The sequence below is a fragment of the Malaclemys terrapin genome, chromosome 1 (assembly GCF_027887155.1).
Source record: "Malaclemys terrapin pileata isolate rMalTer1 chromosome 1, rMalTer1.hap1, whole genome shotgun sequence".
NCBI lineage: Eukaryota > Metazoa > Chordata > Testudines > Emydidae > Malaclemys > Malaclemys terrapin.
Window position 1 is genome coordinate 324,776,603 of NC_071505.1, and position 24,193 is coordinate 324,800,795.

Here is a 24,193-nt window from a genome sequence, read left to right on the forward strand (position 1 = left end):
TCTAGATAGATACAATGTTCCGAGCTTCCACCACCTGCCTGAAGTTATCTTTTCCAGTCCTTTTGTCCATCTCTGTTAAGTTAACTCTCTGAGCTGCCCCCCATTTCTCCATCAGGCAACACAGGAGCCAAGCAGGAGGAGAAATTAAAGCCTACTGAAAGATGAGTAGTTTAGAAGCTGCTGCGTGGTTTCACCCACGCTGATCCAGCCAGTGGAATTGAGTGAAGACACCCTGACTCTGTCTGATATGGCTGGTGATCTCTCTTGCCTTTGCTGCTGGCCTCAGTTGGAACAGATCACCCTCTTACTGCCTCCCATTCTAATCTTTTAAGGCTGGAAGGTGGGAGTGGGACCAGGATATCTAGTGGAGGAACAAAGAAATAGAGGAGGAGGAAGAGGGTTGGAAGGCAAAAAAAACATTAAGGCAGCATTTTCATGCAGCATAAAGACAGGCTTAGCAGCAGCTCTGTGATCACTGTACTGCAGAATTAATCACATCGTACATGGGCCAAATCCTGTGGCTCTCATTGAAGTCAAGGGGAGCTGTACCATTGATGTCAATGGGGGTAGGATTTGGGCCCTAGCTATTCTTGGAACTATTCTTGGAACTGCTCTCCAGCTCTCTTCGTCTGCTGGACAGTAGATCTCTAGAGCATTAGCAGCTGATAAGAAACTGGTAACATTCTGCTTGCTTCATACTGATGGAATGTGGGGACCCAAGTTGGCTCTGTAGTGTGGGAAAACCTGGAGGTTGTGTGAGCTCACTGAAGAGCTTGCATAGCTCCTTATGGAAGAGGAGGAGCCATTTTAGCTATGTACTGTATGGAGCTCTAGCTCTATGCACACTGCCTTTGAAACAATGCAGAAAGATTAGTGATACCTGGGAGCACAAATGGTGCAGAGCATGACATGCTGGTAGCAACACTTGGATCTTAGCTAGACTAGTGCTAATGCTGTTTCTAGATACAAACATTTTTAGTATACAGGCACCCCATGAAGCATGAGATATGATTGCCCCAATTTTGGCATTTAGTAAGGACTGCTTGGTGTCTAAACTATAGGACTGGGAGTGAGAAGATCTGAGCTCTATTTCCATCTCTTCCTCATATTTCCTGTGTGAGCTTGGGAAAATCATTTAACGGAAGACATTAAGATGGCTGAGATGTTTAATGCCTTCATTTCAGTCTTCACTAAAAAGGTTAATGGTGATCAAATACTCAACACAATTAATATTATTAACAACAAGGGGAAAGGAACGCAAACCAAAATGGGGAAAGAAAAGTTTAAAGAACATTTAGATACGTTGGATGTATTCAAATCAGCAGAGCCTGATTAAATTCATCCTATGGTACTTAAGGAACTAGCTGAAGTAATCTCGAAAGCAATTATCTTCGAGAACTTGTGGAGGACAGGTGAGGTCCCAGAGGACTGGAGAAGGGCAAATATAGTACCTATCTTTAAAAAGGGGAACAAAATGGACCTGAAAAATTATAGACCAGTCAGCCTAACTTTGACACCTAAAGAGAGATTGGAACAAATGATGAAATCAATTTGTAAGAATCTAGATGATGATAGGGTTATAAGGAATAGCCAGTATGGGTTTGTCAAGAAAAAATCATGCCAAACCAACCTAATTTCCTTCTTTGACAAGTATCAACTAACAGATGTATTGGAGCATAAGCTTTTGTGGGTGAATACCCACTTCCTCAGACGTGCTCCGATACATCTGTTAGTCTTAAAGGTGCCACAGGACTCTCTGTTGTTTCTTTGACAAGGTTACTGGTCTAGTGGATGGGGGGAAGCAGTAGATATGATATATCTTAATTTTAGTAAGGCTTTTGACACAGATCCACATGACATTCTCATAAAGCAAACTAGGGAAATGTGGTCTAGATGAAATTACTACAAGGTGGGTGCACAACTGGTTGAAAGACTGCACTCAAAGAGTAGTTATCAATGGTTCATTGTTCAACTGGGAGAATGAATCTAATGGGGTCCTGCAGGAGTCAGTCCTGGGCCCAATACTGTTTAATATTTTCATTATTGACTTGGATAATGGAATGGAGAGTATGAGTATAAAATTTGCAGATGACACCAACCTGGGAGGGGTTGCAAGCACTTTGGAGGACAGGAGTAGAATTCCAAATGACCTTGACAAATTGGAGAATTGGTCTGAAATCAACAAGATGGAATTCATTAAAGACAAGTGCAAAGTACTTTACTCAGGAAAAATCAAATGGACAATTACAAAATGAGGAATAACTGGTTAGGTGATAGTACTTCAAGGGGGTTCCAGTGGATCACAAATTGAATAGGACTCTGCTGGAGTACGGTATCCAGTTCTGAGTGTCACACTTTCAGAAATATGTGAATAAACTGGAGATAGTCCAGAGGAAAGCAACAAAATAGATAAAAGGTTTAGAAAACCAGACCTTTGAGAAAAGGTTAAAAAAAACTGGGCATGAGAAAAGAAGACTGAGGTGGGGACTTGATAAGTCTTCAGATATGTTAAGGGACATTGTAAAGAGGACTGTGATCCATAGTTCTCCATGTCCACTGAAGGTACGATAAGAAGTAATGGGCTTAATCTCCAGCAAGAGACATTTAGGTTTGATATTAGAAAAAACTGTCCAACTGTAAAGGTAGTTCAGCTCTGGAATGAGCTGCCAAGGGAGGTTGTGGCATGCCCATCATTGGAGGTTTTTAAGAGCAGGTTGGACAAACACCTGCCAGGGATGATCTAGGTTTACTTGGTCCTGCCTCAGTGTAGAGGGCAGGACTTGATGACTTCTTGAGGACCCTTCCAGCCCTATATTTCAATGATTCTCCATGCCTCAGTTTAATAGGGTTAGAAGACATGAACTCTGAGGAAAGAATTGGGCATCCTTACTCGAGAGAGGAGAAGACAGAAAGGGGACATAACTGTTCAAATATGTTAAAGGTTATTATAAAGAGCATGGTGATCAATTGCTCACAATGTCCACCAAGGATAGGACAAGAAATTATAAATTATAAATTATTGGGTTTATCTGCAGCACGGGAGATTGAGGTTAGATATTAGGGAAAGCTTGATGACTATTAGAATAGATAAGCACTAGAACAGGTTACCTAGGAAAATTGTGGAATTCTCATCCTTCGACGTTTTTAAAACCAAGTTAGACAAACACCTATCAAGGATGATCTAGATATACTTGGTCCTTCCTCAGCACAAGGGGATGAATTAGATGACCTCCCGAGGTTCCTTCCATCCCTACATTTCTATGATTCTGTAATAATACCTTCTGCCACACAGGAGGATATACACCTCTACCCCGATCTAACACTGTCCTCAGGAGCCAAAAAATTGTACCGTGTTATAGGTGAAACCTCATTATATCAAACTTGCTTTGATCCGCCGGAGTGCGCAAACCCCCCCCCGGAGCACTGCTTTACCGCGTTATATCTGAATTCATGTTATATCGGGTCGCGTTATATCGGGGTAGAGGTGTATTCATTAATATTGGTAAATACAGTGAGATCCTTGGTATTGAAATGCAAGATGATGTTATAACTACAAATGGTTATAAAATGAACCAGCCCTTTTTAATGCTGTGGTCTTTTCTTTAGCTTTTGATATCCTACAGCTGCATATAAAAAAGAAAGGTTTCAGAGTAAGTCACTGTATTTGGATCAGATCATATTTCAGAAAAAGGTCATATTCCACCTTGAATGGGGAGTGGGGGGAAACAAGGACCAAATATTAATCTCCATGTTGTTCTTTTTTTATTTGGCCTTTCATGAGGCTTTTTCTGTTCTATGTGTTTGTGAATGTGAGTCTGGAATTACTGCCAGCATTCTTCCCTCCAGGCCAACGCCTACACCTGAGTCAGCAGCTTGCGTTAGTCTGCAAACACTATGGGAAATGTCCATAAAATGCTTCCCATCTCAGAGGAGAAAACAACCCATTGTAATTGCAAAGTTATGCCAACGCATAATTGCAACTGTAAAGTTACAGATCTAGGAGCATGGAATGCAGGTCATACCTACCGAAGGGGGGACAGTACCCTAGAAAAGTTTTGGGGCAGTTCAATAATCTGAAATATTTTGAGTCCGGTCAAATCAACCTGAAATGAAATAATTTATTTCAATTTGCATGAGAGAAAAATCATTTTTTTTAACAAAATCAAAATTTCTCCAGTTTAGTAGAGACGGCACTTTCAATCAGCAAGTCATTTTGATGGAAAATTGCCAAGCAGCATTAATTACAATACCCAAAACACACCTTTCCCAATCCCAGCAGAGTTCCTGAAACTACAGTCTCCCTGGAAGGCTCAGACTGTACTGGGAAATCAATTCCAATGCACTTTATTTAGGCCCAGCTCCTCAGAGCACTTTAGGTGCCTAACTCCCATTGATATCCATGGTAGCTAGGTGCCTAAATACGTTTGAGGATCTGGCCTTAGCACTCAGTGAGACCAGAGATGGGCACATGCTGCAAAATTCAGATCTCCTCAGTATTTGCGGTGATTGGATCTGCGGATTTGGTTCAGCTAGTTATAGAAATAGAAGCCAGCTACAAAATTCAGATTCCCAAATACACGTTCCCTCCCCAAAGTTTTGGAGTGTTGGATCTGGGGGGTTGGTTTCCTGCATTATGGAGATGGATGACCAACTGAATTAAGATCCTGATCAGAATTCCAAGTCTCTTCCCAGCACTGAGCTTTGGAGGTGTTCGGGTCAATCTCAGTATAAGACCTGTTTTGTTTTTAATCTCATTCCCGCTGTTACTAAAATAGGCACCTGCACAACTACCCTTCCTGCCCTCTCCCAATCCACTTCTGGAGATGCTGATGAGCAGAGACCATTAATATCTCACTGATGCCCTGCCACAATTTACCAGCAGGTTTACTTCCTCTCCTACAAATAACGAGACTCTATGGCACTGTCTGTCAAATTCAAGGTGGGACAGATAGCCCTAGACTATGCATGGAGCATAGCTGGAGTGTAGAACATCATTAGGCATATTTGTTATACAAGAAATGTCTCATTGATTTTACTTAATGTCGTTTTTTCTTTGAAGTGAAGGCCATTACGTAGCAATAACGCATGGCGAGGCAACCAGTTATACCAGAGACCCATACGCTTCTGATGCCTTGGGGAGGAAGAGTGCCCTTAGCCACATGAGAAGCGTGGGGGCGGGGGTTGTCTATCAATGTGTAAAATGGTTGTAATGAAACCAAACCAGTTTGCTCAAAATGTGGGCCAGGCTCTCTAAGGTTTATGGCACTTTGAGCAAGCCTGAGCTGGTTCATCATTAGGGAGCACTTGGTGGTTTCGCATAAGACCAAAGTCAGCTCTATCTGCCAAGTCGGGATTTGAGATGTTGGATTCCTTCAAAGCAAAATTCTGGAGGCAAAAGTCCGTATGAATCAAACCTATTGACTAGCAATCTATATAGCATGTGGCACCAGGTGGAAGCAAGAGCTTTCCAAAAAGCGTGGGGAAAGACAGTGTAGTTTGTATAAGATCTATGATGATCCTCTGAAAACTCTTGCTGGAGAGGGGAAGGCCTCCAATGCCCACTGGTGGGAATAAGTTTCAGAAGAATACCTGAGCAACATGAACTAAGTGTACCCTGATACAGTGATGTCTTCCTGAGTCTATTCATCTCAATGGCTTGATAACTCTGAAACCAAAAGGTGACCATTGAAATATCAGTATTGTTAACTACTTCACTACAGACCATTTTATCAGGAATATCCAGCTCATGTGTTCATCTCACTAGCTGCATCTACTCTTTGCTAGGCACCACACATCCCATTTGCCCGCTATGACACTGACAGACCAGCGGGTCAGAGCCATAGATTAATTCACTGATGTGTTAAATAGCATTGTCTTCACTTATCTGTAACCTGTTGATTGCTTTCACATTATATTATGTCTATCCCTGTAATTAGATAGCCCTAGATTAGAGTGTGTGCTAGAGTTAAAATGAGAAGAGGTTTGACATGTAAACTTCATGAAAACTAATGAAAGATTGTTGTTTGCTGGTACGTTACATTTATTCCTCAAAGAAACCTTGAGAAGTGTTAATGAAGGACTTAATGGCTGCAGGGCCAGCTCCAGCATTTTTGCCGCCCCAAGCAGTGGGGGGGGGGGGAAAAAGGCGCGATTGGAGGCACTTCGGCGGCAGCTCTACCGCCACCGCTTCATTATTCAGCGGCAATTCGGCAGCAGGGACTGAGGGATCTGCCGCCGAAGAGCTGGACATGCCGCCCCTTTCCGTTGGCCGCCCCAAGTACCTGTTTGCTGCGCTGATGCCTGGAGCTGACCCTGAATGGCTGTAACCAGAAATGCTAACTTCAAAGCAAGGGCCATTGTGTTCAACAATGAAAATTCACAGACTCAACCTACATTTCCTATGCATCAAAACCCACGTGGGTGAAGACACTGTTCAGCTTGGTTTCTGGAGAAGCTATAAAATGGATTTCAAGGAATGATCCTGTATCTCTGGATGGTTTGGATGCCAACAGGGTGGAAATACTGAGTGAGTGGACAGAGATCCTTAGAGTTATTCTAGGTGCCCTAACAGATTTTTGGAACTGGCAGATTACTACATCTCGGATATCGTTTTGGATTTACAAACTTTGACTCACCTCTTAATTATTTTACCTGCTTTAACCTCTCAATAATTCTCATTTCTTTTTCTTAACTAATCTTCAGTTTTACTAGAGGATTAGCTACTGGCATTGCTTTTGGTGTAAGATCCAGAGTACCAGTTGACCTAGGGGTAAGTGACTGACCCTTTGGGGTTGGGAGTAACCTGAAGTGATGTGATTTTTGGTTTATGTGACCGTTATCACTAAGTCCAGTTTGTCGGGGTGGCAAGATAGGCTGGACAGCCCAATGGGACTGCTTGTAACTCCATGGTCAGACTAATATAGTGATCCAGGAGTTCACATTTGTTACTAGCTTGGTGAAATCTTATTATAGAACATACCACAAGTTTGACATGTCTGCCCTGTTTTCTGACAGTCTGACCTGAGATTGACACTCAGTTGTGAGCCATTCCAGACTGTGTGACACCCCCGTGTCATCTGCCAAAACTTCCAGTTTTGCCCTCTGATACCACCTATGATGCAGTTACATGCAGTCAATACCAAACCCCTTGGCAAATAGGAAAATGAAAATGTGGGGACCACATAACATCTGTATAATTGACTATCAAACCAAATAACACTGGGGCCACTTCTCTGATGGTTCTATTCATTTCCATATTTAATTAGTTTAAACACGTACATGTATTAATTAGAAGGAAGCTACTGCAGAATCCAGGAACCTTGCGGAAGAATTCAGAGCCAGCTTACCACATTGTCTAGAGGCCCTTGACTGCAGTATTAGCACAAATGTGGAAACTCCATAGGTCTGTCTGCTTAGAGATATTTGCTTAGCTGAAAATGGCTGTTTCATTGAAATGAATGACAGATGGTATCCAGTGCTGGATAAAACTAAGAATATGCAGCTACAATATATCCTGTCATGTTGAACATACAGTACCAGTTCCTGACATACCAGGCATACTACAGACACACCTTGGATGTTGTGCTGTCTGCTAACCCTTTCTGGCCAAACTAGTTACACTTGTATTTATTTTTCAGTAAGTGATTTTTTTTTGGCATTGACTAGGCCAAGGTGATAACTTGTGAATAAAACTAGCCTGAATCTGAGCAGCTGGTCCTCCATGGAGGGCTGAAGTAATAGTTTGTAGCCCCATGTAGAGGTGTTTATCTGTAAAAGGCGCTCTGTTAGGGGTAGCTTCAAGAGAGGTGTGACCTGGGGAGCGGAACACAGGACTGGGGGCTTTTGGGGTCCAATACAGGCTCTGCTACTGACTGTCTCTGTGACTTAGGGGAGGTGAGTCACCTCTATGGGCCAAATTCAAAGGGAATGTAAATGTATCTGACAGTGGTTAAAGCTGGTCCTCCCCAACAGAAGCCCAGGGAGAACAAGCAGCTTCACTGCCCAGGCTGGCATAAGAGGGTTTAATTCACCTGGCCTGGCACCAGAGCAAGTGAATCTGGGCCAATATTCATAACCCCCCTGGAAGACATAAACCAGCACATAAGCACTGATGATTCATTCTTTTCTAGAACTTTGTCCAGTCTTGATGTAGGGCTGATAAACCAGCATCTTGCACAGGCACTAAAACTAAAAAGAACTGGATACTTTTATGGACCTGTAATGGGGCACACTCACTCCGCACTGGATGGGAAAGGGTTAACTCCTTATTGTGGGCTGAAGAAGTCACACCCCCACTTCCCTACTGGGCATGCTCCAAATGCAGTACTAGTATAAAAGGGAACAGCCTAGTTCAGTCTGGGCTGACCGCTGAGGAGGAAGGACGCATCTTACAGGATGCAGCCTGGGAGCAGTGGGAACCCCTAACCGCGGAAGCCAGAGGCACCGAGACTCAGACAGACACCCGGCTACCTGTGGATGTACTGAGAAGCCTGGAGACCACGACAACACCTTGAGTACTGCTTCAAGAGACCTGCTAGGAACTAGCTAGAGTCCTGAGGGAAGTCGGCATGTTTCGGTTGGAGTTCTGCTGACTCAGTGGTGGAACACCTCACCACTATTAGGGCCCTGGGCCGGGACCCGGTGGAGCAGGGTGGGTCCAGGTCCCCCATCTCTGGTCACCCCCTACCCATTGGCTCTGGCCACAAAGCCCATTGGTTCTGACTGGTAGGCCTTGCCGCACTGCAGATAAGGGCAACCCCATTGGCTCTGGTCACTAGGCCTTACCACCCTGTGGACAAAGGCAACTCTACTCACTGTGGGCACTAGGCCTTACAACCCCACAAGCGGGGGCAACTCTACTGACTCTGGCCGTTGGGCCGCACAGCCCTGAGAGGCAGGGCCGTCCTATTGACTCTGGCCATTGGGCCATTCAGCCTTGAGAGGGGGCATCTGTATTGACCCTTGCCATTAGGTCTGCTAGCCCAGAGGACAAGGACAGCTGAATTGGCTTTGACCACTAGGCTATACGCTCCAGTGGCAAATTATATTGACTCTAGCCATTATACCTCACCATCCTGCGGTAGAGGGCAGCTTAGAGGAGGGGGTGCACTCACCCTGCACTGGACTGGGTTCCACCACCCCGTCACAGGGCCATTAACTCTATCCAGATCAGGCACAATGGCACAGGTGGCAAGTAAGTGCCCAGCTGCCATGGAAGGACAGTGGGTGTTGGGTGCCCAACTGCCATTTGTGCCTGGGAAAAATCTCCCTCCCATCTCATGCTGTGAATGCTCTCCGATCTCACAAGCTAAGCAAGGTGGGTCAGGGTTTGGATAGTGCACTTTCCAAGAAAACATCAGTGCTGCAGGAAGTGGAACAGATGTTGCAGGAAGTGGCACTCTTCTTTCTGTGTCAGAACTGGAGTCAGTGCCCCCGCATGTTTTTTTTTTCTTTAGTTGAGACACAAAACTAAAGTCCTGACCTCCATGGTCACTAAAGAGAACATGGTTGGTTTGGTTTGGTTTGGTTTGGTTGGTATAATGGCTTGGTTTGGTTGGTATAACTACATTGTTCTGGCCAATATCCAACTCAGGTATTTGGCTCCTGCCTCCCTACATTCCCCACTCCAGTTTCAGCTGTTTACTGTATTTTTCATCCTGTCCTAAATTACTGTGCAATGTTACGGTGCTAAAAAAATAACTGCCATGATTCACCCCAGAGATAGTTGCATTTCATGATGAATAAAATGATCTCTCTCTCTCGATCTCCCTCTCTAGATAATGTATGGGGCAGGGGGGGCATGTGCATCTCTATAATCTTCATCCTTCACCTATTTCACGAGTATGTGGCAAGGCTTAATTAACTAAGCTGTATAAAGTGCTTTGAGATTTTCAGATGAAAGGTGCTACAGAAGCACAAAATATTGTTAATAACACCACCAGATGCTGAGTAGTGCAGCAACAAATTGAAACTACAACACTGTTCTTTCCCCCAGTTAGGTATGGCCCTTTGAGTTGTGTCAGCAGTCTTAATCGTAACGATCCCCAGCAATGTAATATGAAGTCTTTCTTTTTTCAAAGTCACTTTAATTTTGTTAATACCACATAGCTCTGAGGATAAGGTCAAGCTCCCACACCATATGTCATGCCCAGATAAGGCTAATCTCAAACGACAGCCAGTTTACAGCTGTGCATAGCTGTTCTGCAATATTTGTTCTGTGTTTAGGCAGTTTCTCTATAGACTGCTTGGACGTGTAGCATAGTAAGAAATGACCAATGGGATTTGGGACCAATATTGTGCATGTTGGATTGACAACCCCAGAGTCCTCTGTTTCTCCAGGGATCAGGTGCAGCACGGGGAGTAAAGTGTAAACTTCCCCATATGCCTCTACCCTGACCTGGAGTGATCACCTCTAGGAGTGACAGGTGGCATTGATCTCCAAGTCCATTCACTCCATGGCCTCTCTGCTGCTAAGATATGTTGGGCTGTTTGCTAGGAACTGGTCTGGGACACATAATTTGTTCCACACAGATCCCAAAGCCAGGGTAATAACTTTGAGTCATGATTAAGCTGGGCTGGATTTGAACCAGCCAGAGTTTCTTTATTCCACTGCTAGAATCTGAGCCAACTACTCCCCCCAAATTCAGCCTGTCATTAAATAGAAATGGTAGGAACGCTGACACATATTGTAATAACGTTTTCTCAAATCCAGAACTGCTCCCAAGTAGCATGTAACAGAACAGCCAGATCCTCCCAGCAGAGACTTTGCATAGAGTTATGCCCACAAATGTAAAAGCATAGATGAGCTACATAAAAATACAGCAGAATAGTCATGCATAAAAAATGCACAGGGCGTGATGTGAAGGAACTATGAGGAGAGTCAGTGCATGTCTCTTCTACAACTTCTTACCGCATTTGTGTGCTTGCAGACTGAATCAACAGAAGCAAATGCTGAGGCAGTCAGCAAGGATCACTCTCAAGGGACAAAGCTTATACGGTAACAAGAAACCAAAACTGCTTCCCCTGATTGCCTTTCCAAGGGGAGGTGTAAGCTGAGCTGAAGATAGGCCCTTGTTTACTGGGGAGCAGACAGATCGTGCCCCTGCACCATGTCCCCTTAGTATGCAGGACCACTGAGTTTGGAGGGGGGCTCGGTTGAGCTAAACTGTGACCTCCCCTGTAAAGCCCTTTGCTTAGGATCTCATCTGCCCGCTGCTGTATTCCAGATGCAGTGAGTCACCACTCACCCAGACTCCAATGGCATGCCTGCTTGGGGCTGGGGGATCTCCAGGGGGACAGAGGACAATAGGGGAGGTGTCCAGCACTGGGATGTGCACTTGTGGAGGGTCTGGGAGCTAGTGGATGGGTATGTCCTGTCAGCAGGAGGAGGGGCACAAGTGCTGTTGTGATAAAGTGACAGGAGCCCGGGTTCCCCTCAAGCTCCATTAGCATCAAGCAGCTTGTGTTTCACACTGTGTGTCACTGGGACAATTACAGTCACGCCCGCCCTTCAACCTGTCACTGATGGGTTGAGGCCTCGTCCACCCTGGGGCCTACTGCCCCTACCAATTTTGCCTGCACCAGCCCTGATGAGCTAACTTAGTGCGAGTGACCAACCCCCCTGCCCCAAACCTACTGCAGGATGCTGCAGATCACCATTTCCCCAGCCTGATGGACTTCTGCCTCATCCTGCTTTCCTAGCTCACCCCCATGGACTTCCATAACCTTCCAACCTGACTTCACTGGGAGTTTGGGGTGCATGAGGACCACAGGCTGGTTCCTCAGATCTGCTTCCCCTCTCACTGGATGTAGGTAGGCGGGAGACAGAACACTGCCAGGTATCAACCAGCCTTCCTAGGGCCAAATTCTGCCACCCTTGCTCACGCCGATTCATCCCTCACACTGCAGATAGCCTCCCTGTAAGTCAATGCGTATTCTTGCGGAGTGAGAGATTACTCAGCGTTAGAGTGGCAGAACCTGGCCCCTCATCATTAGTGTTGCTCCTCTGCCCTTTGTCATTGCATGCAAGGCCTTGCACTGACTGTGTTTGTTCAGACCAACCAGGATGATACAGTCACGTATTTGTCGCCTCAGCCCGAAACACGGGTGGAGGGTTCCTTGCAGCTGAGTCAGGCTCCCAGTGCACATAAAAGAAAAAAAAGGGCGAAAGCAACTGAGTCCCAAATCTTGCAGAGCTTTCCAGATGAGTTGGCATGGAAGCACGTATTTGGGAGACTTTGGTCTCTAATCGGAGGCAACGGGGGGCGGGGGTTTGTTTGGGGTATTAGGGTATGATCCAAAGCCAGTAGAAAGACTATTTTGGACTTCACTGAGCTTTGGATCGGGCCCACACTGAATAAAGACCTCAGGTCTTGGATAATTGTTTGGTACCAATGGTCAGTTTAAAAGGTTATGGGGAGTTAAGGAAAATGATAAATATCCCCCCACACCCCACCAAGCAACTGGTAACTGTGATTTACTCTCACTAAGGGCCATTCCATCCATTTCAGCTGCCTTGAAAGGCCAAGGGATGAGAATTATCAGCTAAGGCCAAGGGATGAGAATTATCAGCTAAAACACACCAGCCCAAGTTCTGCCCTCAGTTCCTTCCACAAAACCCCACTGAAGTCAATAGTGCAACTAAAGGCAGAATTAATCTCTATGTGGTTTCTTCCCATGCAATAATCCTAGCAGAGGGGTGGGTCAGCATAAGCCCCTTATCTACCCGCACCAATGGACACATGCTTCTGCTGTGCCTTTGTAGCACTGCCCATGAACAGGCATCAGCATTTTCCTATTTTAGTAGTGAAGGAATAACTTTGTGCTACACTCAGGGTGTCTCAAAGCGGAAGCAGCTTGACATTGGCCTTGAAATCCACAGACAGCTTGTCACCCCGGTTGAAACCCTGAACACTTTACAATAAGTGGAAGTCGATTTGTAATGGAATCCCCTTTTGAAGTGCCAGAGGCCCTCCATGTGATCACCAGATTGGTTTGGTGTTATTAATGTCACTGCAATAAATACCAACAAGAATTGTCAGCACTGGTCCCATATCAGAACATATTGCCCCACTTTTCTTTCACCACATGTCTGTGCAGTTCTGTTTGCCGTCCCTATCAGTCATCAGAAGAGAGCTTAGGGACAAACTTTTTGCCTAGGTGAGTAGCTATGTAATAAAAGCCGGACATCATGGCAGCTGTGGCATCGACAACGAGTGAGCAAGTGCCGCCAACTCCAGCGGCCATATCTTTGAGGACGATGGGAACGGCACAGAGAGTGTCCAAGGGGAAAGCCAGGATATGAAGGAAGAGTCCAATGGGGACGCTGAGAATCCTGTAGATGAGGCTCAGGGTGTTCTGGAAGATCCGGACAAAGCCCATGATGATGTTTGCTGCGACCTTGGCCACGTCCCTGGGGATGTTCACCAGCACTGTGCTGATTTCTTTGCCATAGGACACTGCTCCGTTCCATAAGCGGTGGAGTCCGCCCATTGCAGTGTTGCCGAGCTGCTTGACGACATACCATAGGAAATAACACGTGTATCTCACCACCTCCACCAACACATAGCCGATGATTCTCAGCAGCTTGGTGAAAGGAGCCGCAACGATGCCGGCTACTCTTTTCAGCAGGCTGGCCTCTTCGCGCTTGTGCCAGCCGACTCTCCCGGCCGTAGTTTGCACTATGGGCTCTTCAGACTGGATCTGGTTTATGGTTTGCAATATAGTTTCCATTTTCTCCTGGCTTTGGCTGCCTCCCCCACAATTGCTCTTAAACAAGTGAGCTCCTGAAGGAAGCTGCTTCTCCAGCTCTTGCACAGACAGGTCTTCTATACTGTTTTCACCACTCGGACGTTTCAGAAAGCCCACAGACCATACCTCTGGAGCATCACAGCAAGCTGCCAGCCAGAGAAACTCTGGTATGGACACCTTGTCTTTAACTCTGAGGCTGGATGGAACAGCACCTGCAACAAGATACAGGCGAGCCCCGTTTTCACAATGTGGGGCCAAAGCTTGCTCTACTATATTCTCAAGGTCCTTGTGCCAGCTTTCACTGAGAGAGGGAGTCATAGGGACAGCATTAGTAAGGGTGTATGTGGCTAGCTGGAAATCATCTTCATTGAGGGAACTGGGGTTTAGCTGCCCTCTCTCATAACCAGAGTCCACATAGTCTGTGGTCAGGGCTTGGTTTGCTCCAAGGTTGTTCACTGAGCCAACAGCAACAGCTTCATGCACCATTTCCTCCAAGTCATTTCCAGGATCATCTATCTGAGACACAAAAGAGAACAATTACTGGATGCGGCTTACCTTGCTGCACACTATGAAGCTACATTCAAAATATGCATGGAAATGCACTTATAGCTCACCCACTGCGACACCCCGGTCAACAGATGATATGAATCCATCCATCTTTTCTATTTTTCCTGTAGCTCTTCAGATTAATAGATATATGGCCAGAAGGGATTTTGATGATCGAGTCTGACCTCCTGCATAACACAGGCCATACCATTTCACCCAGTAATTCCTGCATCAAGCCTGTTATTTGTGGTTGAGCTGGACTACAGTATATATTTTAGAAAGCATCCCGTCTTAATTTAAAGACTTCAGATGATGGAGAATGGAGCACATCACTTGGGTGCAGCAGACAGCATACAGACCCTATATGTCCCCAGCTATTCTATGGGATCAGGGCTATAGGTGTGGTAAACTCATTTTTGTAATTCCTGTACTAGGAACTCTAAGCTAGTAACTCCTGAACCAGACATCCTTGCATGGAGTCTTACGTGGAGTGACAATGGAGTTGTGCAAGCAAATTAACAAGCCGTCTGAGCAGGAACACAGAGAACTGAGCGTAGTCAAAGCAATGTCTGCCCTGTTCTTTCCCAGGATACTACAGCTCTATCTGTTCATCAGTCATTCTTTCTTGACACGTCCTACATCCTTCTTTTGGAAATTTAAACTGCAGGGTCCAAAGTCTGTCCCAAATCACGCCCTAGGCAGCCCGAATGGCCAGGTGTCTTTTGTATTTAGACAGGCTTACTTGGGCAGGATGGTTCCAACAGTTTGTGATCTTAGCATCTTATACACATGTTGCCTCATCTGTCTCTTATTTCATTTCTTAATTGACTTATTTAAGCTAGAAGTATTGTACATAAAACATAGGCATTGCCATAGGGATCAGATCGCTGGTCTGTTTAGACCAGTATCCAAAGGTGCCCAGATGCTTCAGAAGAAAGTGCAAGAAGCTCCATGGAAGGCTGATATGGGGTAATTTCCCCCCACCCCTCCACAAGTATCTCACTCTTACCCTTCATAGTCAGAGATTGGCTTAAACTCAGAAGAATAAAGTTTTATATTCTTTCCAAAATTTGTATTATCATTAGCTATTACAGGTAGGTGTTCCTGTTATCCATATAAATGTCCAATCCCTCTTTCAATCTTGCTAAATTCTTGCTCCTCAGTGACATCCTGTGGCAATGAGTTCCACTGTCTAATTGCAGGTTATGTGAAAGTTCCTTTTATCATTTTTGAATGTGCCACCTTTCAACATAATTGAATGTCCCCTTGTTCTTGTGTTATGAGGCAGGCAGAAGAGAAGTTCCTGCTGTACTTTCTCTAGGCTATTCATTATTTTATATACTCTTATCATGTCCCCCCTTAGTCATCTCCTCTTTAAGGTAAACAACCCTAATCTTTTCAATCTCTCTCCATATGAGCATTTTTCCAGGCCCTTGATCATTCTTGTTGCCATTGTCTGACACCTAGTAGTTCTGCAATATCCTTTTTGGAGACCAATACACACTGTTACAGATTAGGCCATATGACTCATTTTGATGCATTATAATATTTTCTGTATTATTGTCATCCTGTTCTTCATGCAACCTAACATCTTGTTTGCTTTTCTGATTGCAACCTTGGTCATGGGCAGAAGTCTTCACTAAGTTGTCCCCAGTATACCCAGGCCTCTTTCCTGTGATGAATTTTGTATGTGACTGGAATGATAGAGACAACACATAGACTCCATCATGTGTCATTGCCAAACAGTGAGGGGTACTGTATACAGAACATGTGGCATGAACTTAATTTTCCAAGCACAGCAGTTTGTGAATGCAAAACTTCATAGTTACGAATCAGGTAGCTATGTGCAGCTGAGTATGTAGGCCACCAATTGTCTGCATTAGATGTGCAGCTGCAGCTGCAGGATTTGGGGTTCAATTCACTTTGAACATTTGGTCATTTGTTCCAAGGGGAAAAATATCAGAACAGGCAGTTTATGCTGCAACTGTCAACACTGGCAACCAGCAACATTTCTTTCCTTGATGCCTCCCACTATTATTAGTCTTTTCATGCAGCCGTTATATTTGACACAACCTCCAAGTGCTGCAAGTGCTCTCTTTCTCTTTAACGGAGCTCCAGGAAGGCAGTCTCCAGCACCATTTCAAACGCAGATACAGGCACTGTTGCAGAACTCTCGTGGGCTGTAACCCAGTCAAAATGAAGCTGCACTCATTTAGTGTGCGGACACCTATAGCTGTCTTTGGCACTTGCCTGGCCCCCATTACCAGAGTATCTGGCACCTCACAATCTTTAATGGAATCTCAGTCTTTTTCGGGTCCCTTCTTGAGATCTGAAGAAGAGCTCTGTGAAGCTGGAAAGCTTCTCTCTTCTACCAACAGACGTTGCTCCAATAAAAGATATTACCTCACCCACCGCATCTCTCTCATATCCTTCAACAACGCTACAAACAATATTTAATGTACTTACCCTCACAACACCCCAGTGAAGGAGCTACCATTTTACAGGCAGGGAACCAGTCTAATAGGGTTGAGAGTTTAGACTGCATGCTTACATTTTCTTTTCTTTTGATAACCACTCTGACTTTTTGCCTATCACTTACAATCACTTAAAATCTATCTTTTGTAGTCAATAAATGTGTTTAACTGTTTATCTTTACCAGTGAGTTTGCCTGAAGTGTTTGGAAATCTGCTCAGATTTACAAAGGCTGGTGTATGTCCACTTTCCATTGATGAAATGGTGAACCAATTAATAAACGTGCACTGCTTGTCTTGAGCAGTGCAAGATGGTATATTCCTGAGGTACAAGATGGTATATTCCTGAGGTACAAGGCTTGGAGCTGGGGGGATTTGGCTGGTGCCTTTCTCTGTGTGATTCATGAGTGGCTCTGGGAACATTCATGCAATCTAGCTGGGTGTGGGGCTCCACATGAGGTTGTGCTGAGTGATAACAGTGCCTGGAGGGGTTTGCTACTTGTCACTATCAAAGCTCTGTGAGAGACAGCCCAGGATGGAGAGTTAAGGGGGCACAGCAGTCCCACTGTCCCAAGCTGCACCCCGGGGATCCCGTCACACACCTCCAAAGTAAAGTAAGGCTATTTTAATGCTGAATAACAGCATCCACACAGGGGATTTAATACAGTTTAACAAATCCACTTCAAAGTCACACGTTTAGTTAATTTGGACTAACTTTCCTGGATGTTCCTGTGTATATAAGCCTTAGTGACTTTCTCAGGGTCACACAGGAAGTCTGTGGCAGAGCAGGGAATTGAACCAGGGCCTGCTAGCACACAAACCACTGGACCATCCTTCTTCTCTATAAATATATTCCATTAAAAATCCTGACAGCTGGATCACTGCACATCACATGGCTAACCAAATGTGATAAATGAAGGGGAGGGGCAGGTCCCTTTTATGGACACCCACCCAGCCAGTAGCTATAAAATCCCTCTGAGTAGCTGTTCTCTAATTGCTCTACCTGTAAAGGGTTACAAAGTTTCACTGCTATGCATAGGTAAAAGTGGGCACCTGGCCAAAAGAGCCAATGGGAAGGCTAGAACTTAAAAAAATTGAAACAAGACTCCCCTTTTGTTTGTCTGTGGTTGTTCTCCTGGAGAGAAGGGACAGAGCAGCTATGCTGTAAGAAGCTTTGGGACAGGTATGAAAAATCATCAGTATCATACCTAGAAACTACTCATTTAAAACCCCAGATATGTAAGTAGATCAGGAAATGTCTAGGAAGATGAGATTAGGTTTATTTATTTTAATTTTTTATGGCTTGTGGATTCCTCTGTGCTAACCACAGGTGCTTTTGTTTTGCTTGTAACCTTTAAGCTGGACCTCAAGAAACTATTCTTGATGCTTAATCCTTGTAGTTGCTCTTTTTAAATCTAGCAATAGCCTGAGTTTCCAGATGTATTTTCTTCCTTTTGTTTTTTTTTATAAAATTGACCTTTTTAAAGAATAGAACTGGATTTTTGTGTGCTAAGAGGTTTGTGCATATGTTGTTTAATTAGCTGGTGGCACAAGCTGATTTCTTTTGTTTTCTTTCTCAGCTTTTCTCTGGAGGGGTGTGGGTGAAATGACTTGAAGATACCCCACAGGAAGGAATTCCCAAGTGTGCCTTCCTGGGTTCTCAAAGGGGTTCTGCACTTGGGTGGTGGCAGCATCTACCAATCCAAGGTCAGAGAAAAGCTGTAACCTTGGGAGCTTAATAGAAGCCTGGAGTGGCCAGTATTAATTTTTAGAATCCTTGTGGGTCTGCACTCGAAGGGCCAGAGTGGAGAATTGGCCTTGACATGTTTTTTGTTTTGTTTTTGTTTTTTTTCAGTAAGACTTTTTAATGCTTTACAGGTAGAACAATTAGAGAACAGCTATTCTGAGGGATTTTATAGCTACTGGCTGGCTGTCCATAAAAGGGAGCTACCCGCCCCCCCCCCCCCCCCACACACACACACACTTCATTTATCACACCAACAGTGGAAGCTATTGACATTCCTTTTATGTCACATCAAATTATTATCTCTGTGCTACTTTTGGCAAATATTTCTCATACATCCCTGAAGAAGCAGACATGTTACACTGGAGGAGTCAAGTGGCGATCCAAGTTACATCATGATCTATTACAAAATTTCATGGGATAGCTCTTAGTCGCTCCAGAGTAAAAAAGAAGTCGCTGTGTGATACTTCACTATATCTGTGTGTGTACCCTATGCACATAACTGTGTTCATGCATGTATAGCGGTCATGTCTGGGTGCGTATGGCTGTGTACATGTCACTCATGAAATGACTTAGATGATAACTGGTGTCACCGCTTTTCTAGATGTGCTAGAGGGCCGTGTGCTGTGCAGATTCCCTTAGGAGCCCCAGTCTGACTCAGCATCGCACAGAACAATCTCTAATATCATCACTATTCGTCTTCACTTTCTACCTGCATGACTCATTGTCAGAGTGAGTGCTAGGCATAATCAGACAAAGCAATTGCTTAGAGCCCTGAGCAACTCATTGGGGCCCCTTGTTTGCTTTTTATTATGTGTGTTGTGTGTGTGGAGGCCCCCAATGGGTTAGCACCACCTCTGCTCACTGCTACACCTTTGTTTGCTTATTTCTGCAGAGACAGAGGTCTAATCTGCAGTGCACTGCAGCCCTATGCTGGTAAAATTACATTGCGCAGGGGTGTGAAAAATCCACCAAACTTCTCCTGCCAACATAGCTACAGCCTCTTGGGGAGGTGGATTAACTACACTGGTGGGAAAGCTCTCTCCCATTGGCGTAGAGCGTCTTCATTAAAGCACTACGTGGTGCAGCTGCAGCGTTTTAAGTGTAGACTTGCCCAGACAGTTGTAGAAAAATCCACTCACTTGCTCCTCAGTGTTTTGATTCTTAGCACTGATTTTCCAATTACAGGTCTATTTGCCAATTTGTGGAAGGTGTTTTTCTTCACTTCCTGTCCTAAACAACCATGTAATGTTGCCGCACAGTAGTAATCAGTTGCTTTCTTCCACCATGGAGGTGGCTGCATTTCAGTGATTGTTGAATGGGATGCCTGTATATATGGTAGTTGTAAAGTGAAAAACCTGGTATGTGATCATATAATTAAAGACTGTATCATGATGCATGTATACAAAGCAGGGTGTGTGTCTGTATTAAGGTTGCACAGGCAACTTAAATTCCGGCATTTCCTAACTTTTGAGTATTTGACTTTGCACCTTTAACACTTTCTCAGTACATTATGTAATGTATGGCAGTACCACCTAGGGGACTCAACCAGGGCAAGGTCCTATTGTGCTAGACACTGTATAAACATATAGTTAATGACATCCCCTGCCCCAGAAAACTTATAGTCCAAAACCCAAGACATAAGAGAAGGATGAAACAAGTGAGCAAGGAGGGGAGGACAGGGGAACAAAAATAATAGGGTGCTTTTGCATTGCCTAGCTATGTGCAGAATTTATGGCAAGATCTTGTAGTGCTTTAATGGAAAGTACCATGAGAATTGCTTCAATACTACACTGCAATCCCTTCTCAGGCACAGCTCCCACCAGTGTTAAAGATCAGATCCTTGGGTCTCCATTTAAGCATTGCTTTTCAAGGATTTCCATAGATAAGGCTTTTTGTCTGGCAATCTCTGCTCCTTCATTAAGCTGTTGTTGATATTGGGGAAGCTGCTTTGTCTATACTGACCTAGATCCATATTTGTGTTTAAATGGTCCAGTCTTTTAAATAGGAACAACAGTTTTGATTTAGGGAACATTTGGAGGTTGAAAACTAAAAGCAAACCAAAACAACAAGCAAAAGTGAAGGGAATGGGCCTTTTAAATACAGGCAAATGGATCTGGTTAGACAGCGAATGTAAACTGGATTTCTCTGGTGTAGCACATTTCACAGCAGCTCAGTACAGGGAAGAAAAAACTAAAGCTCCTCCGTTATCTCACATCATCATTGATCAAAATCAAGCAGGGCTCACGGGGGCCAGATTCTGATCTCACACACACTGATGCAAAGCTGGAAGAACTCCATAGCAGTCAATGGCGTTACACTGTGTGAAGTCAGAGCAGCTAAGAGTATCAGAGGGGTAGCCGTGTTAGTCTGTATCCACAAAAACAATGAGGAGTCCGCTGCCATCTTAAAGGCTAACAGATTTATTTGGGCATAAGCTTTCAGAGGTAAAAAACCACTTTATTTCAAACCCTGATTTTTGGGTATATAGTAGAACCTCGGAGTTACGAACACCAGGGATACGAACTGACCAGTCAACCACCACGTCATTTGGAACCGGAAATAGGCAATCAGGCAGCAAAGACAAAAAAATTTTAAAAAGGAAATACTGTATAGTACAGTACTGTGTTAAACCTAAACTACTACAAAAATAAAGGGAAAGTGTAAAAAAAAAGATTTGACAAGGTAAAGAAACTGTTTAACAGTTTCTGTGTTTAAATGAAGATGGTTAAAAGCAGCATTTTTCTTCTGTATATTAACATTTCACAGTTGTGTTAAGTCAATGTTCAGTTGTAAACTTTTGAAAGACCAACCATAACAATTTGTTCAGAGTTACAAACAACCTCCATTCCTGAAGTTCTACTTATTATAAAATAGTGACAGGCCCATGTAATTCAGTGTATAATGCACAGGGATGCAGTGGTTTCTCAAATTGCTGCACTTGCTCAGGAATGACAGGTCTATAATCGGGGCTGATGAGAAGAGTGGACCAAGGGGAAGACCCCTGTGAAAGTGACTAGATTTTTGAAACAGGAAACCTAAATATTGTGGCAAGGAAGTTTTAGCAGCTGGGAGTGAGGCCGGTCACTGGGTAACAAAGAGGTTTGGCTGCTGAGTGGATGCGTGTTTGGGGAGGGGGTTGGTGGCTGGGAGAAGGGGATAAGAGGGCTTGACCATTGGGTGCAGGAACAAATTCAAGGTGCTTAGCGTGAGGTATGTAGGAGGCCTGGGTGCTTGAAAGAGGGGACACAGGGAGATATGGCAGCTGGAAGTAAGGGTCAGGCTGGGTACGCTTGTGCCTGGCTGGGGCAGGAGGGCTTGGCAGCTGGGCAGGGCACCTTCCTTGTTGCTGTGTTCTGCTGCCTATGTGACACAGTTGGCAGATGTTCTCTTGTCTAGGTCCTTTTGAACCCACAACTATTAAAGATTCCTATGCATTATTCAGTTTGGTAATTACATGGCTTTAAAGAGGCTTTTCTCTTTTTCAGGTGGCAGGTGGCCACCTTTGACAGGCGGCTGTGTAAAATGGAACAAACGCTAGATGAACAGCAACAATGAACACCGGCTACAGTGACAGAGAGGAAGGATGAGCTTGTGGCTAAGACAGGGGCGCAGGATAGCCAGGGGGTGCTGGAAAAGTTTTTATAGTGGGGGTGCTGAGAGCCATTGAACCAAACTGCAAACCCTGTATATGATGGAAACCTCTTCAAGCCAGGGGGTGCGGCAGCACCCCCAGCACCTCTAGCTCCAGCACCTATAAGAAGAGCTGGGTTCAATTCTAGTACTTGCAGTGTGACTTTGGGCACGTCATTCAGTCTCTGTGTGCCTCAGTTCCCCATCTGGAAAATGAGGCAAATAGCAAGTCCCTTTGTATTTGGATTGTAAGCTCTTTGGGGCAGAGGCTGTTTCTTATTGTATGTTTGTACACTGCCTAGCACAAAGGAGCCGTGATTTTAGATGGGGCCTCTAGGTGCTACTCTAGTACAAATAATAATTGTCATTGCTGAGTTGTCTCCCTTAATATGCGCCAGATTTGCTTTAGCTGAATAGATCAGGTTATGTGCAGTATTATCCTACACTTACTAGTGAAATACCTTGAATACTGCAAATACCAAAGTAAAGTTCTTTAGCTCTCTTAGGCCACTGGTAAGGATTTAAGGGTGAGCACTAAAACATAACAAGGAGTCAGCTAACCATGCCAAGTGTCAGTATAGACAAGAGCAACGGACACTCAGGTAACATTTTTTTAACTGAATTCCCCTGCCTTGACTGAAAACTTTCATATTGTAGGGCACTATGCTACACCTCTTTCCAGCTACAGTATCCACAACAGAGGGACACAAAGAACTGCCATAGCGTCAACAGTGTGAATCACAAATGTGTGCTTTATTCCAGTGCAATGAAGTTAATGAGCACTTATCAGCTACTGGATCGGTGCTGGCAATAGAGCAAACATCAATTTGTCACTGAAATGTTTAACCCTATTAGCCAGAGCCAGTGTGTCCCTCTGTGTTGTGTAATAACTACTAGGTAGCTAGCTGGATAGTTTGCAGTGTTATGGTTGTGTTGGTCCCACGATATGAGCGAGACAAGGTAGGTGAGGTAATATCTTTTATTGGACAAACTTATGTTGGAAGAGACAAGCTTCTGAGCTTCAGAGAGCTCTGACAGACCTGAAGAAGACCTCTGAAAGCTTGAAAGCTTGTCTCTTCCACTAACAACTGCTGGGCCAATAAAAGATATTACCTCATCCACCTTGTCTCTCTCAGATAGACAGATAGATCTGGTGGTTTAAAGGGTGAAATCCTTTTCCTTTTCTTTTTCTTTCTTTCTTATTCCATTTTGGATGCAATGCCTTTCAGTTTTCATTGTAAGCACTTTGGGACAAGAGACCATGGATTTGTCCAGGGCTGAACCCAAGAATAAATACTATTTCTAATACATTAGTGTCTAGAAGGATTTCACAGCTCCCTGACTTCTTTGTAAAATTCCATCCCCAACAGTCCAGGATAACTACATGCCTTAACTCTTGAGAAGATTTGCTTGACAGCTATTGGGGAGATTGACTTACCTGCGGTTCAACCAGCCAGCTCTCCTCCCCTCTCTGAGCTGCTTTTGTGTATGTAAAAGCGGAATAAAGAGGGGTCTTGTCCTCCGTGCTGTAGAGCGTTGCGAAGCGTGGCTCTTTGTTGTACTGCTGACAGATTTTCACATGGAAAGACTCCGTAAATCCTTCTGGTGGGGTTTCTCCATAAAAGAACTTATTGCATTCGGCAAAGCCAGCTTCATCCACTCCAACAACCCTGCCCTGGGAAAAGCCAGGGAAAGCAAAGATGCAAAGTGAAAATAAAATTGACATCTTCATGGTCCACTGCCTGGAACCGAGAGAAGCCCTGTCTGTCTCTGCTGGATACGATGCAGGACCTGTGCTCTGCGTAATGCACTGCAGTGAAGCCAGAAAGCGACTGGAATCTGGGTGTAGTGTACAAGGGAAATGAAATATGAAACCGCAGCCGTTCCCTGCAGGGAGTGAGAGCTTACTGCATAGAGCGCATTATGAAACTGAACACGTGCAGGGCTCTGCTGACACACGCCACACAAACAAATGACATGGGCACCAGATCGCTCCCAACGCTCAGAGCTCAGGGCTAATTCAGTGCAGGAGGGAGCTCAATAACTGTTC

At 44.6% G+C, this 24,193-nt stretch overlaps 1 protein-coding gene across 1 annotated transcript; it reads right to left on the minus strand.

The window, feature by feature from the left end:
• Positions 1–7,239: 7,239 nt before the first annotated feature.
• On the minus strand, positions 7,240–23,980 carry ENDOD1 (endonuclease domain containing 1). Its single transcript, XM_054015618.1, has 2 exons — positions 23,582–23,980; positions 7,240–14,265 (listed from the first exon to the last, which is right to left on the minus strand). Exons 1-2 carry the CDS (start codon positions 23,873–23,875, stop codon positions 13,117–13,119), a joined length of 1,443 nt encoding a protein of 480 aa, XP_053871593.1. The 5' UTR covers positions 23,876–23,980; the 3' UTR covers positions 7,240–13,116.
• Positions 23,981–24,193: the final 213 nt, after the last annotated feature.